Genomic DNA, 25,049 nt, shown 5'->3' with positions numbered 1-25,049 from the left:
AAGCACCAGTTACAAAATAATCAGAAGACTGATGTCTGTTTGATAAAAGGGGATGGTAAAGAATAGAAGAATGTTATTCTTTACACTGAGTCTTAGCGGCTTAGTATAAAGAATAAAAATAAATCTTTAGGAGGCTAGTTAATGATTAATGAATACTATAAACATGTTACATGGCTACAGAAAATCGGTATATTGTATTCTGGCAGACAGCAAACAATGTTTTCAAAGCAACCTATCAGGCTTCATGGTAGGATTTTGACTCTAAAGTAATAATTCTAATCTACTTAAAGCCATTTGTAATTGGATTTTTAATATAAAGTATGACCAGAAAAAAAGATTAGCAGAATTATCTCTGACTATATCTGATACAACCAACATAGTATGTCTGAGAATAACATTCATGTATAAGGAAATGAAAGCTGGATAGGAAATATTTGAAAAGTGTTCTTGTTTTGCTTCATATTGAATCCTGGGCCTTCTACCTTAATCAGACAGAAACAAAGCAGACAAAAGAATTTTAAGTATTGCAGTAGGGAAGGGCTTTCGGCTAGTATCATTCTGAAGACCTTAACATGAAGGTCAGCTGCTCCCACAATACAAGGTGCAAAAGCCACATCTGTCATGACAGTTTGTGATGGGGAACAAAGCATCATGTTGGCAGATGTTCATTTATGGCAGTACAATTGCGAATGGTACTTTTGTAGCATGGAAAGAAAGTGTGGGTGATCCTTTTCAACCAGGTATAAGACTTCGCTTTTTGTAATAAATTCCATGACAAATTTCATATTTAATTTCTGACTGATTATTTTTCAAGGGGGATGTTTACAGTGCAAATGAATAGATGATAATTCCAAGTGTGTGACTTCCAGCTTGTTATACCTTTTGCATAAGGCACATTGAAACTTAGATTATGCTATCTATTCTTGTGCCTGGTCATACAAGATAACACAGTTGTTAAACCAGTCACATTTACCATCTTGCTACAGCATGTTCTTTTATTGCAATGACATGCTTACTTGGCAATTCTGGATACCTGGAGAAAATCTGAAATGGCTGCACTCCTGTCAAGAGATAAGATATGTGGAGGCAAAAGCCTCATACTCTTACAGTTCAGACAGTGTTTCTCTAGAACGTGTCTGTGCTTTCATGGTCAGTCACTCCCTTGGAAAGATGAAATACTTTTTCCTTCTTGAGTCCCTTCTCCATTTGTAGTCCTTTGTATCCCTGGAATACCATGTTCTGAGGGTGTTTGCTGCCAAGGGTTTTTTCCATTTATACTGTGCCTACTTGCAGTCAAAATATGCAGTCAGTACTGAAATGAGACAAGGCAGATCAGTGTTTGAATCTTCTGTGCTGTTTTCTGACCAGAGAGAGAGATGAATGACATGAGCTTTGGTTTCTTTTCTTGTATGTTGGTGCTACCGTCATGCTGCATCGCTGGCAATGACACTGAATGTGTGAGTTACAACCACTGAGCTGCAGAGCAAACCTTATTTTCTCACTCTCTTACTTCTGGATGAAAAAGACTCACCCCAGCCCAGCTGGGGGGAAGGAGTACTTTTCTTGATGGTAGAAAACAGATCTTCAAATCTTCAGGCAGTCTTGCACATCCAGAAATCTGTCTTCATTTCCCACAGCCAGATAAATGAGCCAAGCCAGAAGGATATTATGACTTAGGTTTCTCTAGTTCTTTGATTTTTTGATATGAAAATTCCATCTGTATCAAAGCTGGTATGTACATTTCCATTAAAAATGCTGTGGTTTTGATAAAGCTGCATTTTCTAACCAAAAATAGTTTCTACTGGAAAATTCCCAATATATCATATAAAATACCATTTAATAAGATGAAGTCACCTTAATAGTAACTTAAAGCTGAATATATATTTACCAGCAAGAAAGGCTAATCTTCCAAATTTTTCAGCAGTATTTAAAGAACACTGTGCCTCATCCATCTGAACTTGTTTTTAAAGTAGTCTTCTGAGCATTAATATTTAATGAGACCCTTTCTGTAGCATTATTAGGGTCTTGAGCTCTGGAGATAAATCTCATTTGGAAGGTACTGATAGCCACCCCAACAACTTGTATTACTGTAGTGTCTTTAATGCCCTCCAAAAGCTTCACATTCACATCAGTAACATCTTCACTTTCCTGTCTTCCCCCACACTGCCAAGAAAAACTTTCACTCTAGGTAAAAGTGAAGATGGTTATAGATCAGGGACCCTAACCCTAACCCTAACCCTAACCCTAACCCTAACCCTAACCCTAACCCTAACCTGCTCATATCTATGTTCAACACAACACCAGCTAAAGTAAGCCTGGATAGTGATTTGGGAACAAAAATGGACATTCTTAACAGAGGCTAAAGCAATAATGTGAAAGCATATGCAAGATGCTGCTCTGGAGTGTGATGCCCTTGCATAGTAGGAGTGGGAGAAGTGATTGTGTTAAATATGGTATGGTCTTGGACTTAAGTGAAGAATGGGAACAGGGCAGGATGCAGCTGAGCAATGAGATATGTGAAAAGAGACACCTGATCTGTTTTGAGCACTGTAAAAGCGGAATTAGAAACCAAACTACATTGGTTTAGTCCCAGGGAGGCTACAGAGGGTCGTGTCAACACCTTGTTACAGGAAAACATAAAATGCCTTGCTAGTTAGGTCATGAGTATATAAAGGGCATGGTTTGAAACTGGTCAGAGCCTTTGCCACAAGCCAAGCCTGTTAGCATTTTTAAGAGACAGGAGTGGTGCTGCAGTCTCTGGAGACCGGATCCACTCACCTTGAGATCTTACAGTGCTGGCTGCACCTACAGCTGTGAGATGGGCCTGGAGGATGCCTTTAGCTTTCCCCATGGTGTGAAATTTTGCTGAGGTTTTTTTTGGAGATACCTGCCACATTTTGAAAAAAATCTCATTTTCCTTCTTTTATTTCTGATCCTTGGGAAACTGCTGCTGGCCTGCTGAAATAATAATAGCAAACGTGCTAAGACAAGTCTCACACACTTCAGGCATGGGTACTCTGCTCTTACAGCACATCCACTATAAGGGAACATCCAGAAAATCCCATTCATACAGAAAAGAGTCTCTCAGACAGTGATGAAAAGTAGGTATGAAAAATGAGGGGGTGTATTTAGTAGATTGTTCTCCTCAAAATTTTCAGCTTTTTAAGTTGAAAACTGATTTGAACTGAAGATAGAAATTATAAAGAGAAATGGACACAGATGCCTTCCTTTCAGTGAACATCTGTTTGTCAGCTGAAAGCCAGGCCCAGAAAAATTTAAATGCTAAGTTAATTAAAAAAAATTGACAAAATTAACTTTCCTTTGTATCTATGACTAAGCTATTGAATTCAGGCAGAAAAGTGCCTTATCAGACTTAGAGACCATAAATTGCCCAAAATGACATCTGCTCTGAGAGCATGCCCCAAAATCTGTAGCTCACTCAATAGCTACCACTTGTTACCAAACAGAGAAATTGATACTGTTTCTCCTTCACTTTCCTTGCAAAGAGCCCTTTCCTTATTTCAGCCCAAAGGAGGAATTGCTTGATTATGCCTAACTATGGTACAATTTTTAATATATCTAAGAGATTTAAAACTTACTTACTGCTGTCTCCTAAGAAGTATGTTTCATAATGGCAGAGGTCTGCTTTTCTCTGTGTGTGTGGACTGCCTCACTTTATACATGAGAGATATTTGGCTACAAAAGAAATACTTTTTGCAATTTAAAACCAAAAAATTAGGTTTGAATGAAGAATACATGCACCATGCTGGTAAGGGAGTACAATCTTCCAGCAACGAATGCATTTGAAAATAGTTACAGGGGCTGCAAAGCATTTTTTCATGAATTTTTGCATGGGTTATGTTCTGCTCACATTTGAAAGAGCACTGTAAAGCAAAGATTTACACTTGGAAAATGCTCACTTTAGATGCTGTTCAGAACAGTAGATAACCTTCCTAGATACCCAACAATTTTAGATAATAAGCCTACTTGACTTCCTCACATATAGCTCAAATATACATATATCAAAGCTTAATCAATACCTCCTTCAGTGGCAATTTTCCTCACAGCCAATGAGAAGACATACCAAACACTTTTTTCTTTAGAATCCCTCAGATACTAATATTTTCTGAAGTTACCTTCTGGATGAGGAAAAATGAAACACTGATGTGCCAACATGTGTTGCTTAATCACTGTGGCATTTGGTAACTCCTACCTTCAGCTACCCACATTATAATTGCTGCATAGCTCGTCCTTCTTTATTAAATTGCTCATCCTTCTTTGATTTGCAGCCGATATGCACTGTAGGTGTGAATCAGAGTATCTGGAGGAAATCTAATCACTGACCTTGAGAACATTCAAAATAGTCTTGTAAACACAGAACTGAAGGCTGTGGTAGCACATGTGGCTTCCTGTTTTGCCCTTGATGTTTTTGTCTACAGAAGAGGTTGTAATTCCATCACTTAAAGAGGGCTGGCTAAACAGTCTGGCTTCTGCTCAGGAAGTATTAAGATCCTGACAATGTCAAATATTATCCTTTCTCTAATTTCACTCTAAGGAAGTGATAGGCATCTTATTGCTCAAAAGAATAAACCTCCTGTGATTTCAGATGTGGGTAAATGATTGTAGTAGATGTATGACGTAATACTATTAATGGTGTTAAGATAAAAATTTCTCTCAGAGTACTAGTTGAGTGAAATTGTTTGAGATTCAGGCACCTACATGCTTTCAACAAGAGCTAGATGATGCAGAACTTACAGAGGTTTGAGTGTAGCAGACCATGTAAGTGAAGAAGTGAATGGCCACTACGGTCAGTCTTCCCATCCTTACACATGGCATTAGGTACCATTTGGAATGTATAAGGGTGTTCTGTTTGACTTTCAACAGCCATTACAGGAGGATGTAGATTTCCCACATTGGGTTGACCACACACATGAGAGCGACCCCACTCTGGAAAGAAGATGAGAGCCTTTCCCCTGTGTATGAAGGAGCAGTTGAGGCAATGTGTGATGAACTGACCACAGGCTTCTGTCCTGGGTTGAGCTGGCAAAGTGCCAACTATCCAGGACAGAGTGAAAGAGGGTTCCTCCTCCCCCCAACAAGCCAAGGGAAAAAGAAGAGGGAGAGAGGAAAAAAAAACTTCCAAAGCCAGCTTTATGCTGAAACTAACTACTTGTATTTATACAAAGAAGAGAAAATTAAGAGGATACTACAATATAACACACACTTACACAAGTTACATATATAACAAGAAATAACTTCCCACTTCCCAGTAAACACAAATTCTACCATTTTAACTACAAAACATTCTAGAGAAGTTGGTTCTTCAGAGACAGACTTAAGCAGAGAGAAAAGCTAGGAACAAATATTTTACTTCCCTCAGATAACATGATGTTAAGCCGGCGCTCTGGGCTCGGGCCTCCCCATCCCTCCTGGGACAGCAGAGTGTCTTGCTGGCACCACAGCTGTGAAGCAACTGCCCAAGCCACACCCACACACCAGCTCTTACCCCTTTTGAGATGATGCAATATGGTATGGAATACAATATTATTGGCTAGAAGAAGTCAGCTGTTAGCTAGCTCAGCCCAGCTCAAGTCAGCTGACAATTCCCAGGCCTAGCTGAACTTTAAAACCTAAATTTAGGCCCACCTGGCTAAACCCATAACATATTCCACCCCTTATTCCATACCATATTACATCACTCATATCTTCAATCTATCTATTCCCGCGCTTAAACAGTCTTTGTTCTTTCCAGGGCTGTCTTCCACCCCTCCATATTGTAGGCAATAGTCCATTAGGATGGGGTAGGCACTTAAGGCAGGAAAAAACAGTTCATCATTGGACACCAACACCAGTTCAGCTCAGGTCTTCTTCATCTCATGGTTCATGTCCTACAACACAAAACTCAAAATCCAAGTTACCTTTTTCCTCAAGGTTAAATGTCCTTGAGGCACACATTGGGATTATCCCATGCCCTTCTTAGGGGTCACTGTAACCTCATTAGGGTCACCATCCCCACACTGGGGTCTCCATCCCCTTTTCAGGGGTCACTATCCCCACACTGGGGTCACTATCCCCACACTGGGGTCTCCATCCCCTTCTCAGGGGTCTCCATCCCCTTCTCAGGGGTCTCTATCCCCACACTGGGGTCACTATCCCCTTTTCAGGGGTTTCACAATAGTGGATAACCTGGGAAATAATGTCCATGGTTAAATCCACCCCTTGGCCTCGTCCACCTGCAGGTGGCCTGAGGCATCCTGGGCCCATTGAGCCAGGAACAACCCTCCCTTATGCCAGTCCAGGTGTGCTGTTCCTCCTCAGCTCAGCCTTTGGGCACATGAGCATCCACATGGTGAATCTCTACAGATTCTACTCAAGCAGCAGTGTCCTGCCACACACCAAAGCCCACATGGGCCTCTCTATGCTTCAAGTAATCTTTTATCGGTCCAGCCACTCTCAGAGGGGCACTGGCTGTCATCTACAAGTCAGTGTAGAGGTACAGTCTTGGCTAGTTTTCTGGTTCAGCAATGTCCTGTAGACTTGGTCATTCTCCTCCTCTCGGCTGGAGGCAGGGCAGCTTAATCGTGGTTCTTGACTCTCTTCTGGGATCTCTGCTTCAACATGTGGACAGCTTTTTACCAGCTTTCTTACGTTTTGATTTCCATACCTGGACTTCAAGCACAGAAGTAGATGCACTGTCCCACCTCCTCATGTCTTTCCCCTGGTCACACAGGAAGGATGACAGTTCACCATGTGACTCACGCTTGGGGTTTGCTCTCTGTTGAGGTGAGGCAGGAGAGAAAGACAGCTTGCTGTGGCTGTGAGGCTTCTCCTTGCAGTGGCTGCATTCACAGCAGGTACGAGTTGAGCTGTCTGAACTCACAGAAACAGTCAGTACAAGGAATAAAACGAGTATCCAGTAGCAAGAGAACATTGTTTATATTAGATGTACCCAAGCAATGCAGATATCAAGGAATGTTTCTATAACAAAGCTCCCGGGAACCCTGCCAACCTTCTGGGACACTTGCTAGTGGCCTTCGTTTCCCGGCCAACGCACCAATTATCTGTCCTGGGTTGAGCTGGCAAAGTGCCAACTATCCAGGACAGAGTGAAAGAGGGTTCCTCCTCCCCCCAACAAGCCAAGGGAAAAAGAAGAGGGAGAGAGGAAAAAAAAACTTCCAAAGCCAGCTTTATGCTGAAACTAACTACTTGTATTTATACAAAGAAGAGAAAATTAAGAGGATACTACAATATAACACACACTTACACAAGTTACATATATAACAAGAAATAACTTCCCACTTCCCAGTAAACACAAATTCTACCATTTTAACTACAAAACATTCTAGAGAAGTTGGTTCTTCAGAGACAGACTTAAGCAGAGAGAAAAGCTAGGAACAAATATTTTACTTCTCTCAGATAACATGATGTTAAGCCGGTGCTCTGGGCTTGGGCCTCCCCATCCCTCCTGGGACAGCAGAGTGTCTTGCTGGCACCACAGCTGTGAAGCAACTGTCCAAGCCACACCCACACACCAGCTCTTACCCCTTTTGAGATGATGCAATATGGTATGGAATACAATATTATTGGCTAGAAGAAGTCAGCTGTTAGCTAGCTCAGCCCAGCTCAAGTCAGCTGACAATTCCCAGGCCTAGCTGAACTTTAAAACCTAAATTTAGGCCCACCTGGCTAAACCCATAACATTATTTACCTGCACCACTATAAACTTTAAATCTCATAACTGGAAATTACCAGACTTCCAGCTTTTGAAGTGGTGCACCTATTCTTCTGGAAGAAATGCTTAATGCAAAATGCTTTGGTTACTGCCTGCGTATCTATGCTTTCAAATTTCAGAGGTGAAATTCATTGCAATAATTATCAAGACATTTTTTTCTTTTATTAGAAGATCTACTTTCAAATCTGGACTGTTGCAGCATACCCTGTCTTGGCCTAATCTGGTTCAACTCCTCAACCATGTTTGAAGAGACAGACCCTAAACTGTGCATGCTTACTGTTCTGGTAATAAAAGTCTTGACTTCCTAATGATTTTGAGTCAGTCTTGGAATATATAGGAGTTGAACCTTGCTAGAGTAATTGGGAATAGCTCCCAAGTACATTTATGTTAGTATGAAGCAGCACTAAAAGACTAAATGACTTCTCAGTTGACTACAAATCATGTTTCAATACTACAGACTTCACACAGGACCGAGACTAAGTTTTTGCTCTTCAGTGCAAATTGATTTTGTATAATATAATAGTTCTGTTTATTAATGAACATCATATGCCTGTATCCCAGAAAAATGTTTATGCATTTGCAGTGAGTGTTGTCTGCACATTTAGTGTCTCAGCACCTTACTGCAATATATTTTAAATTACTGGTTTACAAAGCTTCAGCTCAGTTTGGTTTAAAATGATATAACTCTTAACTGCAGAAGAGACGTTTAGGCAGAAAATCTTACAGAGAATTAACACACTACAGTAGTTTTTAAAACCACTTCTATTTCTTTATGAGCCAGTCTTTGCCTTGCAGTAAAGAGATCAATATTTTCATGAGCTGAAACCAAGAAGAAATAAGTATCTGAGCTGAAGTGTCATTCAACTGCTTATTGAAATACAGATTTAGCAAATACTAACTTGTCCTGGTGCATGATTTTAGCAGGAGTAATTCTTATCAATTTATCTACAGAAAGTAATGTAAAGATATGATGATAGAAGTAATTTTGCATCATATTCTTCTTAGACTGAATTTAATACATAAAAGATTCAACTTTCATGTACATAAAACTCAGCATTGCATTTTCATTTTTTAATAGAAGTGCTTTTTATTTCTTCATTTAAATCCCTGTGGATCTTTCTTTTCATAAAAGATGTGGCATTTTGGCAGAAGTTTTAAAATACTAGGAATTTGAAGAGTGAAGGGAAATGCTTCAGCTGTGCCTGAACTGAAGAGATAGGATGATCGTTTATGACAAGTCACTATATGTGTCTCCAGAGTGCTCTCAAGCTCTGGACTGAGAGACAGGATTCAAATTTTTGGGCCATCGTGTGAAGCTGAATGAAATTGGTTTCAAAATGATAACAGGGTATCACAAACAGAAATTAAAACAGGAGTGAGAAGAGTGAAGTCATCCTTTTGGTCCTTTTTATACTGCAGCAGAGACCATAGACAGGGATTTTCAACTCTCAGGGTTGAGATTGAGTCTATCCAGATCCCACCTAAATTGTTAAATATATTTCCCCCCCTTTAATTGTTCCAGTCACTCTACTTTCCAGGATTTTCTCTCCTAAAAGAGCCAAAATTCAGTACACAACTCCTTGTTTTGTCTGTAACTTCCCTGGACACTCACCTTTGCTTGTTCACACAGACTCAGCAGACTCTGGGGAGACAGGTCCATTTCTTCAGCCACTACAACCAGGATTCAATTCTTGCCTGAAACACAATTGAAGCCTGTGGCTCATGAGCTATGTGGTTGGAGTTGGCAGGGAGCACTCTGCTTTACTTTTTCTGCTCTTTCAACTCTGGACACCTCTTGTCAGCCAAGGTCACGTCTCCAGCCCAGGACAGGAAGAACAAGGCTGTATCCACCTCCTCACTATTTTCCTTCTCAGGAGAGAAGCAACTTCTTTTCCCTTCTGTGTTTGCCCATCCCTTCTTTCACCGATTAAGAAGGCACTTTTGAATACAAAGGTGATCATCTACAAACTCTTGTCTTATCATCTGGGTAATGGGAAGTGTTTGTGGCCTTCCAAAATTAAGAGACAGCATTTCCAAGATGTCATTTTCAAATAGCCTTCCAAAATGATGTTTCGTCTTTCTTTCCTTTTCCATCAGTTTCTGCTACTCAGGGTTTGAAACATGTTTATTGGTTCCCCTGATGGAGGGTTTATAAGATTTGGAAGGCTTTGCAGCCCCAGCCACCCATGTATGAGAAAGTATCCAGATACCATGTTTCACCTCCCAGGATGTAATGGGATTGTCATTACTGCCCCATGTGAATAAAATTTGAATTTCTAGGCTTGCCTTGAAGTTATTTCCTGTTACCTTCAAAAGTAAGAAGAGCCAAGGTATTTTGAATTCCACTTTTTCTACAAGGGGATGCTCAGGATTTGTCCAGTTCTTGGAGAGACAGTTGCAAAAGGGTAAAAAGAAAATGATTAGAGTTTATGTTTTTAATTTCCCACCTCACACTAGATCTTGCCACAGAATAAAATGGAATTAATTCAGACTTCTTTATGGGATAAAAGAATTTGTTACACTTGGAAGAGCAGGAGATGACTAGAGTGGCTATGATTCAAAAAAAAACCCCAAAACCCGGCATCTAAAGCACCCTATCACCCTTTCCAGCTAAAAAAAAAAAAAAAGGTGGATAGGAGAATGATTTGGTGCTTATGGCTAGAAGAGAGGAGGATGTGTTTTGGACCTGACAACACCATGTTTCTAATTTCAATACAATTGGTTACTAGCTGTCTCTAAAGTAATTCTGAATGTATGGTGGATGCATTTAAGTAGTGTGATCAAGTGAGAAAGAACAGGTATGGAAGGCTCATTCTTTCAAGAAAATTGACCTTGTAACTTCTCTCAGAAAACTCAGGAAGAACTTGCCTGGTAGGCTGTGGTGTTCTGGCAGGTATGAAGAAGGTAAATCTAGAATGCTGTTGCACAGCTTTCCACTGGAAACAACTACTGATCAGCAAGTGGAAGTAGAATTTGATAGCTTAACAGTTTATATTTAAGAGACAGAATAAAGAAGTTGCACTGTTATGCAGCGATGTAAGCAGTAGAGAAAATGCTCAAGCCTAATTCAGGTGGTGGGTTTTTTAAGCAGTTTTCCCAAGTGTTAGTGAACACTTTTGTGAACTGAAATGAAATGCTGAGACTATAAATCTATTATACAAGATTATTTTCAACTGACTGTATGCTTGCACGCATTTGGAAGTGTGCTTGTGAACAGAGAAGAGGTATTAAAACAGGAGATGGTGGTTGTGGGCACTGAGACCACTTGTTACACAACAAATGTTATTGGTGTACGGCTGTTACTCTTCTGTGGAGATTTTAAAATGAGGAACAGGTTTGCTGTATTGAAGCCAGTGCATAACATGACCTCAGGGAAAGCTGTTCAATGAATCCAAAGCAGAGACAGAGTTATTTTACCTAGAATTAAGTGTCCCAGAAGATTCAAACCCTTTGGGATAGAAACAGAAGTGCTCAGTCAGAACACTGCCCAATTTGACTTCATGCACTGACTGCATACCTAGCAAAGAAAATCTCATCACAGCCTGAAGGAAAATTTTATTGACACCCACATTATCCATTGCACGTATTATCAAAAACTGAATATTCAATAATCACAAAGAGGCTGAAAGTCAAATCCCAATCTGCTTACCTGGGGCAGAATTGGAAGTGTGCTTGCTCAGCAACACAGACCCAGTGGAGCCATGCTTTGAACTCGAGGAGCAGTGAGGGAGACCTGGATGTCTGCAAGTGTTTGGCTGACCTTTCTGCATGGTTAATATTGCACAGAGTTTGTTAGGCTGTCTGTTAGAAAAAAATATATTGGCTCAGAGCAGTGGGTGATTGTGTTGTCCTAAAACACAAAAACAAGCTTTCTCTTAAAGAAGAAAACACAAGCAACTGGAAGCAACCTTGCACATTTTCTGTAATTTACACTAACCCCAAACAAACAAACAAGCAAACAAACAACCCCCCCAAAAAAAAACAAACGAAAAATTTTCATCTGACAGACATGCAGGCAAAGTGACAGCTTTGTGCCAGCAACTTATGTTCAGATTTTGTCTCTCAAAAATGGGCTGCTTGATTCAGAAGCACAGTCACTGTAGGTTTCCTGGACAGTTTTTGAAGAAGGTAGCCTTTTCCAGAAGCTGACAAACATCTTGGCTAGACTGACCTAGAGTAACACCATGAAGCTATTTCTTTCCTTTAACTGTTGACGGGGTCTGGAAAAAACAAACTCCTAGTGAAGGAGCTTCAGTTAAGTGCCTACTTATTGGGGCTGCCCAATTACAAATAGGATTTATTTGGGTTTTAGTTAATAATTAGAATATGAAAAGAGAATGCATCAAGACGTATCTCAAAGTCTTTTGTGTCCCCAGAGACGCAATAAATATTTTTTCCTTAAATGTTATCAATGGACTTGGCATCACTAACACCCTGTGTTAGGCTGTGGTATTTCTGACACACGCCTCTACATCCCATTTCTAAAATACTTTGTCAGAGAGACCCAGTGAAGGCATTAATACTTCCCCTGAAATCAGGTCTGTAGTTCGACAGGAGTCTGGCTCTCCACTCCTTGCACAGAGACAACTGCAGCAATGACCTTGTGCCTTTAACAACTCACCTTCAGCTTCTCAGGTAACTAGCAGTTGATGCTAAACACCTCTTTTCTCTTGCTGCTACTCTGTTGTAACTCAAGTTGTCATTTACTCAGACTATAATTGAATTTCAGCATCTTGTCAGACTGTATCCTAAACTCGCTCTTGGCAGACAATGACCAGTCTTGGTTCTGGGCCTGCCACCCGCTGTTCCCACTCCACAAACTTCCTTCCTTAGGGAAGGGATGTTGCTGGTTCCCTGGACAGTTCAGATCCCTATCCCTCTGACACAACAAATAATTAATTACAACCAATGGAAGACTAATTCTAATCCTGCCTGTTTCATCTTTGGCCTCTAAAATCAGCACAAATCATTCCCCAACACTGATCTGAATCAGTGCAGAAAAGATGGAAATTGGAAATTCTAGCAACAGGCATGGCAAATGCCGTGCCTGCACTTGGAAGTGGTGAGACCCCGTCCTCTGCACAAGAGGTAACCTTTGTCAGATCACAACTGGTGTTTAAATCCATCAACTCATTATTAGCAATTACCTGTAATTTTTCCCCGAGGGCGTTTATTTTTGAAAAATAAAAAAATAATCTAAATGCCTTCGTTCTGTAGTTAAACAACAGCTTTATCTCCTGGGAACATCTCCCTGTCCCTAACAACCTGTTTAGTAGGCGTTTTACTCACAGATATCCCCAGTCGTGCTAAGCGTTCACACAACTGAATACCAAATTTTGCAATGTGTGGGGCTATTTCTTGTTTCGCAGTCCTGGTTGAATTGTTTTGTCGTAAGGAATCGAGAACGTCAGTTCGAGACCAGCCTTTAAAGAGCAGTCCATGCATCACGCATGCTCAATTAGTTAAAAAGTGTAACTTAGTAATCAAACGTATGTCAATTTTTTTCCTCCCCGTAAAGATCCGTGAGGCATTTCTAATTGGCACTTGCTCTGTGTGCAGTAAACAACCAAATACCTCAAGCTCCGATTCCAGGAAAGAAAAGTGTTGTTACTGGGAGGTGACAGCCCATGAATTCCCGGGGAGGGGGCGGGGAGGAGTGAGTGTATGATGTCCTTGGACAACGGGTTTCTCTGGAACTACTGTTACACGAGAGCTCGCAGGTGCGATGTGTCTTGCCAAGGAAGCACGACGGAAACAGCGAAAGGGAAATCGGTTTTATTTCTTTGCCTTTTCTCCCCAGTCTCGCGAATCGCTCCCTTCCCTCGGCCCGGCGCGCGACCGCTGCCCGCTGGACCCGGGACTCCCGACAGCGGCGGGGGACGGGAGGGGGCTACGCTCAGCCCCTCGCAGGCGACAGATCCGGCCGTCGAGTCTTTCCGCGGGCTCCTCAGAAAAGCTGTTTTGGGGACAGGGTGCTGGGCAGCGGCGGGGGTCCCTCCTCCGAGGGGGCACCGGGACCGCAGCGAGGTGCGGGCGCCGGCGGGGCGGACGAAGAGCCGCGGGGCCACTCTGCCGCCCACGGGCAGGGATGTCCACCCTAAGGGGCCACGGGGGTACACAGAAGCGACCCCGAGGGGAAGAAAGGGTCCAGCTCTCCCCGAGGATCCCACGCCCCGCTTTCCTCCTTTCCTCCCCGCCCGCCCCGTCTTGGCCCCCGGCTCCCGCCCCCGGCGGCAGCTCTCCCCGACGGAACCGGCCGGGAAGGATGCAGGCGGCAGCTCCGAGGTAATTATTAATGGCCGTGCCCACCGCGGCGGGGGGCGGGGGGCCGAGGTGAGATAAAACGGGGCGGCAGGGAGCTGGGAGGCGGGCGCTGGCGTCGTGGATGCACGACGGGAGCATGGCACTCGCCGCGCCGCTGCTGCCCGTGCTCCTGCTCCTGCTCCTGCTCCTGCTGCTGCTGGGGCGGCCCGGGCGGGGGGCGCCGGGGCAGGGCGCGGGCACCTGGTCCCGCTTCGCCCGGCTGCCCTACCCTCAGGACCAACTCTTCCTCCACGACACCTTCCCCGACGGCTTCCTCTGGGGCGCGGGCAGCGCCGCCTACCAGACGGAGGGCGGCTGGCGCCAGGGCGGCAAGGGTGCCTCCGTCTGGGACACCTTCGCCCACCGCCCGGCCACGCCGCCGGGGGCCGCCCCGTCGGGGCCCGTGGGCGGCGACGTGGCCAGCGACAGCTACAACAACCTCTTCCGCGACGTCGAGGGGCTGCGGCGCCTGGGGGTGTCCCACTACCGCTTCTCGTTGTCCTGGTCCCGGCTACTGCCCAACGGGACAGCGCCCGCCAACCCCGCCGGGCTGGCGCACTACCGGCGGCTGCTGCTCCGCCTGCAGGAGCTGGGCGTCGAGCCCGTCGTCACCCTGTACCACTGGGACCTGCCGCAGGCTCTGCAGGACGCCTTCGGCGGCTGGGCCAGCCCCGTCCTGCCCCAGCTTTTCCACGACTATGCCGAGCTCTGCTTCCGGCACTTCGGAGGGCAGGTGCGCTACTGGCTGACCATGGACAACCCGTACGTGGTGGCCTGGCACGGCTATGGCACGGGGCGGCTGCCACCCGGCGTGCAGGGAGGCCCGCGCCTGGGCTACCTGGCGGGCCACCACCTGCTCCAGGTAATCGGTGGGGGACCCCGGCAGCACCTTGGTCCCCGGGTCCTGCCGAGGGGGAGGGTGCGGAGGCCACCCTTAGACCTCCCCGGTGTCAGACGTGTTGCCTGGTTGACCACTGGCATGGAAGACAAATCGATGTATCTGCAGAGTACGGGCAGCTGATCTATGGGCAAAGGACGGCAAAACTCAGAGGTGGGAGGCAGGAACTTTGTAGCTGTGATTATTTCGAGTTGGTGGAAAGGTGCAGAGTTAAATCCTGCCCCCAGCAGTTCGGTTGGCATTCTGGGTGGGTGAGGGCATACATTCAGCTGTGCCAGTCCAGCATGGCTTTCTATGGTGGAAATGTTTAATAAGACTGTAAAGGGGATTTATGTATTTAATAAGAAAATCTAACTGAGTTAATGGAGATGGTAGAGGCAGCAGAAATGTTTTAGATACCTTTTCTTGGTAAAGTATGGGTTTGTATTGAGTCTGAGCACTTTTTGGAAAAAGAGATCCTTAGTTCTGCAGTATGTCTAGTAAGTGGCACAGGTAGTTTGCTGTACTTAACAATTTTTATCAGTGAATGTAGTATTTCCTGGGAGCAACCATTGTGGTTTCTCAGAAAGAATTAAGAGTGTCCTTCCAGTGACAGGAGGATTCAGCCTAACTAGAATGTTGTGGCCGTTAAGGCATGATCTATTGTACCTTAATACACATTCGCAAACTCTGCTAATGTCCATCTGCTCAACGAATATTTACTGACAGGAATTGCACCTTAAGAAGTATTCTATATTAGACGTGAACACCAAGAAAATAACACATGCCTTATTTGACTTCTTGCCACTTTCCTCCATTGCTTTTGCATTCTGTAGTGCTACAGATAAGTCAAAGGGAAAATATAGATGGGGAAAATGTGGGTAAAATTTCAGATTAAATTCCTGGTTTTGAAAACTTTAAGCTCTTCATTTAGTTACCATGGTGTGTACTTCACCATGTTTCCTACTTGAGTATATCCAGCATCATCATAGTGTCAGAGTCCCTCATAACAGCAAGCGTGGACTTGTTCTCATAAAAGCTCTGCGAAGGAAGGTGCTTTTCTACTTAAGAAATGAGAAATGGAGGCACGGACTTGCCTACACGATGTAAAAAGTATAATTAAACCAGAAAAGTCTACTAATACTTGATTTAGTGACAGAACCTCAGTATTAGTTCTGTCCTGGTGATTGTCAGTCAGGATTTTCACATTAGTTGACATTTATTTTTTTATGCACACTACAAGGTGGCACAACATCAGGAGTTTTTTCCACATTTTGTGAATGAGGAACTGAAACACAGATGTAATAAAGACTGCAAGTTTTCACTGGTTTTTAGTACCCTTCTCCTGGCATGTGATCTTTTTAGCATATTGGTGAGTTATATTATAGTGCCAGCTATATATATCCACAAATCTCAAATGGTCCGCAGAGAAGATCAGGGACATGCAGTATATGCAGTTGCTCATATCTCTGACTCCTCCAGGCAGGAGTCTTCAGTAGAGGCAGAGGTAGAGTATAACTCTTCAGCACAGAGAAGTGAACAACCTTTTCCTTCTTAAATCTGTGTTGATAATAGACCTTCCAACTTGTGCAAGCAATGAAGTAGGAAGCTACTTGGTATGGCTTCTTCACAGCCTGATATCCACAGATAAATTGTATGTAATCGTGTAAGTAAAGATTAAGTTCTACTGTTTATGGTATAGAATGAATTACATTTCCATGCACAAATTAAATTCTTGTCTTACATGGTTCTTAAGTGATTGACTTTGCAACTTCAGTGATACTCTTTAGTGTCTGTCTGTGAGTTGCATATAATTTTGTAGGTGAGTTTGGTCAGTTCTCAGGAGTGTGCACTGCCTTGGTTTGGGTCAGAGGATGTACAGTTGTAATGCTTTACGACATAACCTGCCAGATGTGTGCAGCACCAGATGGTGTTGCTGGGAGATACAGTCCTCATAGACCCAACAGAAAGGATATGGTTGTATCATCCCACACAAAGAAAAACCCCTTTTACTTGCCTAGCCTTTTGCTGCTTATGTCTTGCATTACCAAAAAAGTCTGCTTCGAGATTTCTCGTTAATCCCTTTTCCTTCTCTGTGTCATTCTTGTATTTTATTATTTTCCAGGGAAATTGAGCTTACAGAACATATTTGGTTTTTTGAAAGATAAAATGAGTTACTGTAAATGTGTGGTTCTAAGCAAATGAGCAGACTAACTCTTAATATGCATATTTTCCTTTTTTCCCCTTTTTTATAATGTGCAGTTTTAAGTGTCTTCTCTCAGCATGTATTGAAACCAAAGACTTGCAGAAGCGTAAAGCTAACGCTAGTGGAAGCTGATGCCTACTAATTTATTTTATGCTAAAAGGCAAAATAATTTCCTTTAAGTTCTTTAAAATTTTTTGGATATAAATGTAGATTTTGGGCTCTGTCTTTCTGAGCGACTTATTTATTTTCTGAAGAAATAATCAAATAAGGGTTTGATTCAATTTAGGCTGTTCAATTCAGGGCTGGTGAAAACAGGGAAATGAAGTTTAGACTTAGTAATGATGTTCAAATTTAGCTTGAATGGAATTCATCGTATTGCACTGAATTTTTTAATTGCCTTTCACTTTTCTGAACTTCCTTAAGTGAGTCATAGCAGATGCTAAATGAACAGAGTAAGAGACACTTTTTAAAAATCAGGAGCAAATAAAAATAGTGTGAAGACCTTGTAAGAAGAAAGATTTTATTAATGCATCCTTGGTGTGTTATTGAGGGATGTTGATCACTATTCAATGAAAATTTCACCCTTTTATAGTATTTCCACTGACACTTGTCACTTTTGATATGTCTAAGTCCTTCAAATGTGGTAAAAAATGGAGGAAGGTGTACATGTTTATTCACAAAATAAATGGAATGGATCAAGTGTATTTCATAAAATTGGCATTCTCTTGAGTCAACAGCCAGAAAATGTAATGCCAGCAATCTGTCATGTGTATGATGCCTCTCTTTCTCCAGACAGGAGTTGAGAGAGGTCAGTGTATTGTGTTCTGGTTTTTGCAAATGCCTTTTTTTATTAATGGTTCACAGTATGTTGTCTGAGTTGAACATACTTGGATTTACTCAATATAAACAGCATTTGCAGAAACAGAAGAACACGTTGTTTCCCTGAAGAAGTGAGTGGAACTGCTGCTTGGAAACCAGTCACATAGCAACAGACTGATTTCTATTCCAAAACTCTTTCCAAAACAAAAGGTAAGTACGCTTTGTTGACCTTCAGCGTTAAGCCTAATAAAGTATGAGTAATTTCAGCATAGGAGAGTGGTCTTTTCTTGGTGCATAACATTTCTTTCAAAATTCACACAGTCTTCAAACTTCAAAAGATAGTTTGTTATCTTTACAGAGTATTTTGACTTTTATTTACAGAAATATCAGTACTGCAAGAAGAATAAACTATTGCCATGGAAGAATAAGAGTGGACCTTCCTCATATGTAGTTCTATACCTTGAAAAGCTTTTTAGAGATTATAGGAAATCTTATTAAAGCTTAACAGGCAGGACCTGCAAAGACTACACTGAAGTAACTGAAGTGGAAAGTGGGATGGAAATAGAATTCATGTGTTCTGTATATGAAAGAAAACCAGGCTGAGACTGTAGATACATTAAGTCCCACCCTCAGCTCTTGCTGTTTGTTATGAGGATGAGGATTTCCTGAGAGTGTGTTCATGATGAGATTTTTAGTCCTTAATAGTTGTGGCATTATAACTGTGCTGAATTCTATTGACAGCCCCAAATTTGTGTTTTCATGTCTCATTTTAAGTGCCATGTGCCTAATTTTCAGTTGTTTCAGGAGCTGTTGCTGGAGGTACCTAGGTCATATTTATGGTTCCTATCCAAGGTAGTCTAGTGTGCTTCCTTTTTAGATAGCATGCTTTTCACATTGGGCAGCACTCTGCTCAGTGCTGGAAAGGTAATACCTACTGGTTAACAGCTGTTTGATACAGAAATAAGAGCATTTACATTGGCAATGTAAAATTCACATCTGATAAAGTCTCACTGGTGCATGAGTGTAAAACTGCTCCTTGATACTGTTTCACTGTGCATTAATAAAACCTCATAAAGTATGAGAGATTCTTGGTTATCCCATTCAGCCTCTTTCCTTGAGCAGAAGACATCCTTTGTTGTAGTTTTGAGGATTCCAAAGTGAAGTGTGTGGTAGAACTCATGTTACTGTTCATTCCTTTGTATGGCACTTTTCCAGCTTTGTTTCACCTTGTTTCTGTGCATGGTTTCTAGTACCTTAAAGGTAGTCAGTTGATGGGAATAATTCTTACCTGCACTTAGGACCTGGCAAATAAAGCCTAGCTTCAATTTTTGCAGAGTGAAGTATATATTTTAGTTCAAGATAGCTCACCATTTTTTAGTGCCTGCCTTTCTCTCTAGACAGAAAACAGGGGCTCTTTTAGACCTTTTCTCTTGATAGGTCAAGTAGAAACCATATTCTGCAACTGTCAGCAGGTTCAAAGTGCAGAGTCAGTTCTTTCTGTTGAAAGTGTTGCCTTCTGTAAGGAAGAAATGTTTTGTCATGTATGAGAAGGTTGTTTAATTCATCACATTATCACCTTCTAGAAGGTCAAATTCTGATCTCTTAATTTGGGACAAATTAAATCAGAATATGACTCCTTCAGTTTCTTGGGCAATTACCTTGGCTTTGTTCCTCACATTTGTGAAATCTTTCTTTGAGGCCAGGTTGGATGGGGCTCTGAGCAACCTGGTCTAGTGGAAGGTGTCCCTGCCCATGGCAGGAGGGTTGGAACTAGATGATCTGTAAGGTCCTTTCCAATCCAAGCCCTCCTGTGTTTCTATGACAGAAGAATGGAACAGAATATGATTGTGGACAACATCTTGAATGTTTAGGAAATTAGTAAAATGAAGACTGGATGGATCTCTGATGGAGAAGTTGACTCACAGAACACGACCATGAAAGAAGAGACTGGCTGCTGGAGGAGGAGCTGAATTACTTCACCTGAGAGAAAATGTGTAAGCAGAAAGAGGTGAGTTGTCAAGAAGGAAGAATAACCAAGCACAAAAGGAGAAAGTGATATTTGCCATGGCAAGGTACTGGAGCCTTCAGTAAAATGGGATGAATAGGAGATGAATGATACCAAGGAGTTAAATTCACACTGATGCTGTCTGTAAATACTCCTGGATGTAAATATCAATGACTGGATGAAAATTCAGGGTTGAAAGACCGTATGCATACACACACACACACACACACACACACACACACACACACACACACACACACACAAAGATAGAAGTTCTTTATCAATACAATTAGATTTACAAGTCATGGATAGCTTTGCAGGAAAGAGCTGCTGTAATGGCCTTTCAGTATTAATGGTAGGAACAGAAGTTCTTTTAAGTCAGCTAGAGCAGTTTGAGAAAAGAGACTTGATGTTTTTTGTGGCAGTGAAGGTGACAGTACCAGTACACATAAATTCTTCCTCTTTGCTTGCAAATTCATAACAGGATGATATATGCATGATTTAAATCTGAGAACATAGTTCAATGAAGGAAATAAAATCCAATCTGTATTAAGAGTAAGCAATTTGTTTAGGATATCAGTGATCGCAACTTCTGGTTTGCTGTGGTAGCTTCAAGTCAAATCTGATAGCACAAAACACTCTTAAGAGGCCTGGCCTGTTGAGTTTGTGGTGTGTCTTCCTAGAGATTTGTCAGGGAAGGTCCTTTGACATGCATGCTGGAGTAAGAAAAACTATTTTAATTACCTCTGGATTTGGCCACATTGAAGCATGTTTGTATTGCTTCAATTTTACATATGTTTAGTTTGAGAAAACAGAGTGTTCTATGTTACAGAGAACTGCAAAAGTGCAAAGTTTAGCTTTGATTCTGAAAAAAAGCCCCCAAAACCAAACCAACCCATATTCTAAATTTTTCCAGTTACTGAAATCATTACAGATGCTGCTTACAACAGCTGGTATGGGAACCAAGGGACTGGAAGCACAGACAGCTGGCTCTCTGTGACATCTGCATGACAAAACCATAGGGGCTTTTGCACGTCTGGCCAGCCTGGGAGTCTGAAAGGCCACACAGTGCTGCAAGACACCTTGTGACATGTTCTTCAGCACAGGGTGAGCTGACAGGAAGCCATGCATATTTTCAGGGGACTGTCAGTTTGGTCTGCACATGATGGTTTTGTTACTTGCACTTTAGGTCTCATATTGACAGCTGAGATTGGACTTTTGTTTTAGTCAGCTTAGCACACCTCTAAAGACAGCTGAATAGTTTAAAACTGGCCAGGAGAGACTATATTGTGGAAATGCCTTGCAATTTTGTGAGTCCAAAAGTGAAACCAGGAATTCATTTGTAGGTAATTAGTTAATGCCCTTACTCAAGGCTAGAAAATGTTGGTATCACTGGATGTTTGCTTTACAGTTAGGGAGACAGTAGCATCTGTTTGTTTTGCTCCTGCTTTTAGAAAAGACTTCAAATAGTTGGGTGGGGAAAGGGGATAGACTTAGAGCTGTTGGTCATGCGTTCTGTAAGAGTTCACAGCAGTTTTCCAATGCCTTTTTTCAGCTTTTTTTTTGTTCTCTTGAATATGTAGTAGCTCCACTGGATCACTTGTTTTACAGTGCTGAAGGCAAAGTTTACTCAAATTTGTTTTTTTAACTTTCAGCATTTTAAGGAATAAAATGATTTTTTTGCTGCAGGCATGGAACTGTTGAATGTAGTTATTGATTAATTATTCTAATTATGGTTCCTTAACTCAAATATGTATGAAAATGGTAGAATTATGCAGCATGTCTTTTGAGAAAGTAGTTTGGAAATACATTGCATTGTCAGGCTGAGTGAATTTTTTTAAATTATTTTTTATTTATTTTGTAAGTAATCACAGCTGGGCTTTGCAAATGAAGATTTGGGCAGGGCTCTCCACACGTGGGTGTGCCCTTCCAGCCTGCGCAGTGGACTTTTTAGGTGAGGCACAGCATGCGCAGAACTGACCCCACTGTTTCAGTCCTGAAGTTCATCTGCCATGGCCGAGCGAGCTTGGACGGTGACAGGGAAGTCCTCAGGACTAGAACCTGCAGCCCCTGGTATTCCCAGGAAGTCTCCCATCCAAGTACTAACCGGGGCTGACCCTGCTTAGCTTCTGAGATCTGACAGGATTGGGCATCAGGGTGGCATTTAACTGCCTTTATAAGTAATAACATTTTGATTAAAATTCAGTTCAACAATCATGTTTGAAAAGGAAGTTCAACAGACTCCTGACTGTACAGTGATGACAGACTTATTCAGTTCTTCATTTCTTTTCCTGTCATAGTACAGTGTTAATTTGGGTACTAACAATGCTTGCAGAGAGAAGGGCCACCACAACAGAATGTCCATCACCACTTATGTATGCCATCAGAAGCCAAAACCCAGGCCAGAAAGAGTTGTAACAAAACATGGGGTAGTAGGAAAGAGGAGTATCTGGAAAATAGTCATTGCATGAGAATCTGGTGAGATGTGGGGTTGACTGGCTGTGCTTGGGAATGCTGGAGCTGGATTTATGAAGCAATACTGTATTTTTGTGTGTATATTTAGCATTGAAAATTAAACTTGATTTGAAGTGAGATGACCTGGAGTTCCCAAAGATGAGTCATTCCCTGGCTCTTTTTTTTTGTTTTAGTTTTTTTTTAATAAATGTGTCCTGGTTCAGCAGGTGGGAGCAGTTTATCACTGTGTGTGGGTGATCAAAGCTATGTATCCTACACCCTCTAATAATTTCCCATGAACTGTTAACAATGGACCATTTGCAGCAGCTGCCCAGGGCACACCCGACTCCTTAGGATGTGAAAGACACCTGTGAGATAAGAGCTGTGATAACTCCCCTCCAGGGAGTCGTTAGCACCTTCACACCCAGCCTGAGGGGGCGTGTCTGCTAATGGGCCATCAACGATTCCAGAATGCCCCATGACTTACAGAGTCAGATCACCCATTGTTTAACTCTCTGCTCTGGGGGAGGGACTGGGTGCTCCCACCTGGACCTGAGGGTACATAATCTGGGGATTTAAAGACCTTGGGGAACCACTCACTGGATCTGGAGAAGGATCAGAACCTTGACAGGAGGAGGCCATCACTCTTGACCGGACTGTGATTAACACTCTTCACCAGACTGCGACTGTCATCTGCACCAGCAGGTTTTTTTTTGCTTCCTTTTGCTTTGGACTTGGAGGAACCACATGGGTTTCAGCACAGGGGCTAACAAGCACCATTGTGTTAGTGCCCCAGTGTGCTGGGTTGTACTTCTGGGTATTGTGGGGTGAGACCCAGTTTCTCTTTGTGCCATTGCATTTGTTGTGATATTGTCATTAAATTGTGGCTCTTTTGTGTTGGGTTTGTTTTCTCCTGCCGGTTTACATTTAAACCAGCACAAAATGTCATGTGAATTTTTTTCTAGAAGCTGATGGTGATTTGAGGAAATCACAGACCATACTTCACAAGGATGAGACCTAATTTAAAGAGTCTTATGGTGTCCACTTGCTGTCCCCATATTGTCACCAGCACTATGAGTGAGGGACACAGTGAGCAGCCTGCAAAAGAAAGGAGGAATGCTACATTCAGTCTGGGTTTCTCAAAGAAAATAAGTGAGAATTGATTTTTCCTTTAGCTTTTTGGGGAATCCTGTTGCTTTCAAGCACTTAAGTGAATTAGCAAGTTGAACAGATGTATTTCTCTTAATCTTGAAGAAAATGCACATTCCCATATTCAAGCAGCATCTCTGCTTATGAAGTGTAAGACCTTGGAAATGCACTGAAGGGGCTCTTGAACTCTGTTTATCACCCTACTTTCTCTCCCAGCCATGAACATGCCTCTTGTTTTGAATGAGAAGAGAATATTGGGGTATATCATGCAGGGAAGGGAACAGAGCTGTGGGAATATGATTCAGCTACAGTTTTGCATCTTAATTATATGCTTGGTAGAAAAAAAATCCTTTTTTCTTCATACCACTTTGTCATATCAGCCAGTTTTTTCTAATCTTCTTAATGCCTCCTGAATTCACCAAGTAATACAATGTAATTAAAACAAGTCAGAAAGCTCTAAAACCTTTGAAATTGGCATTTGCTGTTTCATTGAAAATAAACTATTTGAGACTTCAGTTTTCCAGAAAAAGTTGAGAACTAGGGGAAATAAAAATCAATAATTTTGTTTTTATTTTGCTGTGGAAAGTCTTGGTTTTCCATTTTAATGTGATACTGAAAAATTTCATTCTGATACAGTGAGTCAGTCAGTCATTTCACACTGCCTTCTGTATTCTTTCATTGGATGGGTGCCCACTGCTTCAAATTGGGTCAGTTTACTCTTGTGAAATTGCTGTTTAACCTCCTGCAATATGACTGACTTATTGAAGCTGCAGATTGATGCTTTTCCTTCTTTGATGAAAGAAATAGAACTGTCAGGACAGAATTCTTGCACTGCAGCGGTTACTCTACATCTCATATTTGTATCTGGGCTGCTTGTGCCACTTTTTTGTGAAACTGTAATTATTCAGTCATTTATCCTGCTCCTCTTTCATCGTTCTGGTAAAAAGAAAAGTGGTACTTGAAGGAGGCAGTTGCTTAAAAGGGGAGAAAATTCTAATAAAAGCAGCATCAAACTGGCACAGTCATTCTGATTCTGAATGTTAGAACCAGCAAACTGTACCACAGGGCAGCTCAGCCATAGCCCAGCTTAGGGTGATAAAATAGAGGCCACTTCAAAATTGGTTGGTGGTGAAATGGATATAGAAAGAGCATTGTAATGCTAAGCGGTGAAAGGTGAGAACCCTAAACCATGCCAGTCAGATCCCACTTCACCCAAGCTGGATTCTTCTGGAGAGTGTTTGCTATGTTACCGATATGTTGGAATAGGTTTGTAGAAACCAGAGGACGTGAGTATAGGTCTAGGTGAGATGCTTATGCCGGTCTCTATGGGATCCGATGTTGTAGGCTCTTGACTGGTTGTCAGGAAAGATTTAAATTGTCAAGGAACAGTGATGTTTCTTGTTAGACCTCTTTTTTCCTTTTCTCCATGCCATGGCCCAGGCTCCCAGGAGCATTAAGGAGTTTTACCTAAATAATTTGCCTTCTGTTGCAAAGGTTTAGGATT

At 42.1% G+C, this 25,049-nt stretch overlaps 1 protein-coding gene and 1 long non-coding RNA gene across 4 annotated transcripts in view; one reads left to right on the top strand and one right to left on the bottom strand.

The window, feature by feature from the left end:
- Positions 1-6,426: 6,426 nt before the first annotated feature.
- LOC139679420 (uncharacterized) lies at positions 6,427-11,480 on the bottom strand. The gene is made up of 3 exons (XR_011699186.1): positions 11,382-11,480; positions 9,345-10,114; positions 6,427-6,870 (listed from the first exon to the last, which is right to left on the bottom strand). It is a non-coding gene; the product is annotated as an uncharacterized lncRNA (long non-coding RNA).
- A 2,641-nt stretch (positions 11,481-14,121) lies between these two features.
- Positions 14,122-25,049, top strand: part of KL (klotho) — a 46,234-nt gene continuing 35,306 nt past the window's right edge. For 2 of the 3 annotated variants that reach the window (XR_011697531.1, XM_071552867.1), the window contains exon 1: positions 14,122-14,897. Coding sequence is in view for 2 of the 3 variants with exons in the window: in XM_071552867.1 (XP_071408968.1) it covers positions 14,133-14,897 (765 nt within the window). In the remaining variant the exon portion in view is untranslated. The remainder of the gene's footprint in view (positions 14,898-25,049) is intronic. The other variant, XM_071552877.1, reaches the window with a different exon arrangement.

Source organism: Pithys albifrons, chromosome 1 (genome assembly GCF_047495875.1).
Source record: "Pithys albifrons albifrons isolate INPA30051 chromosome 1, PitAlb_v1, whole genome shotgun sequence".
Taxonomy (NCBI): Eukaryota; Metazoa; Chordata; class Aves; order Passeriformes; family Thamnophilidae; genus Pithys; species Pithys albifrons.
Note: the sequence above shows the minus strand (reverse complement) of the source record. Positions and strands in the feature narration are given on the sequence as shown.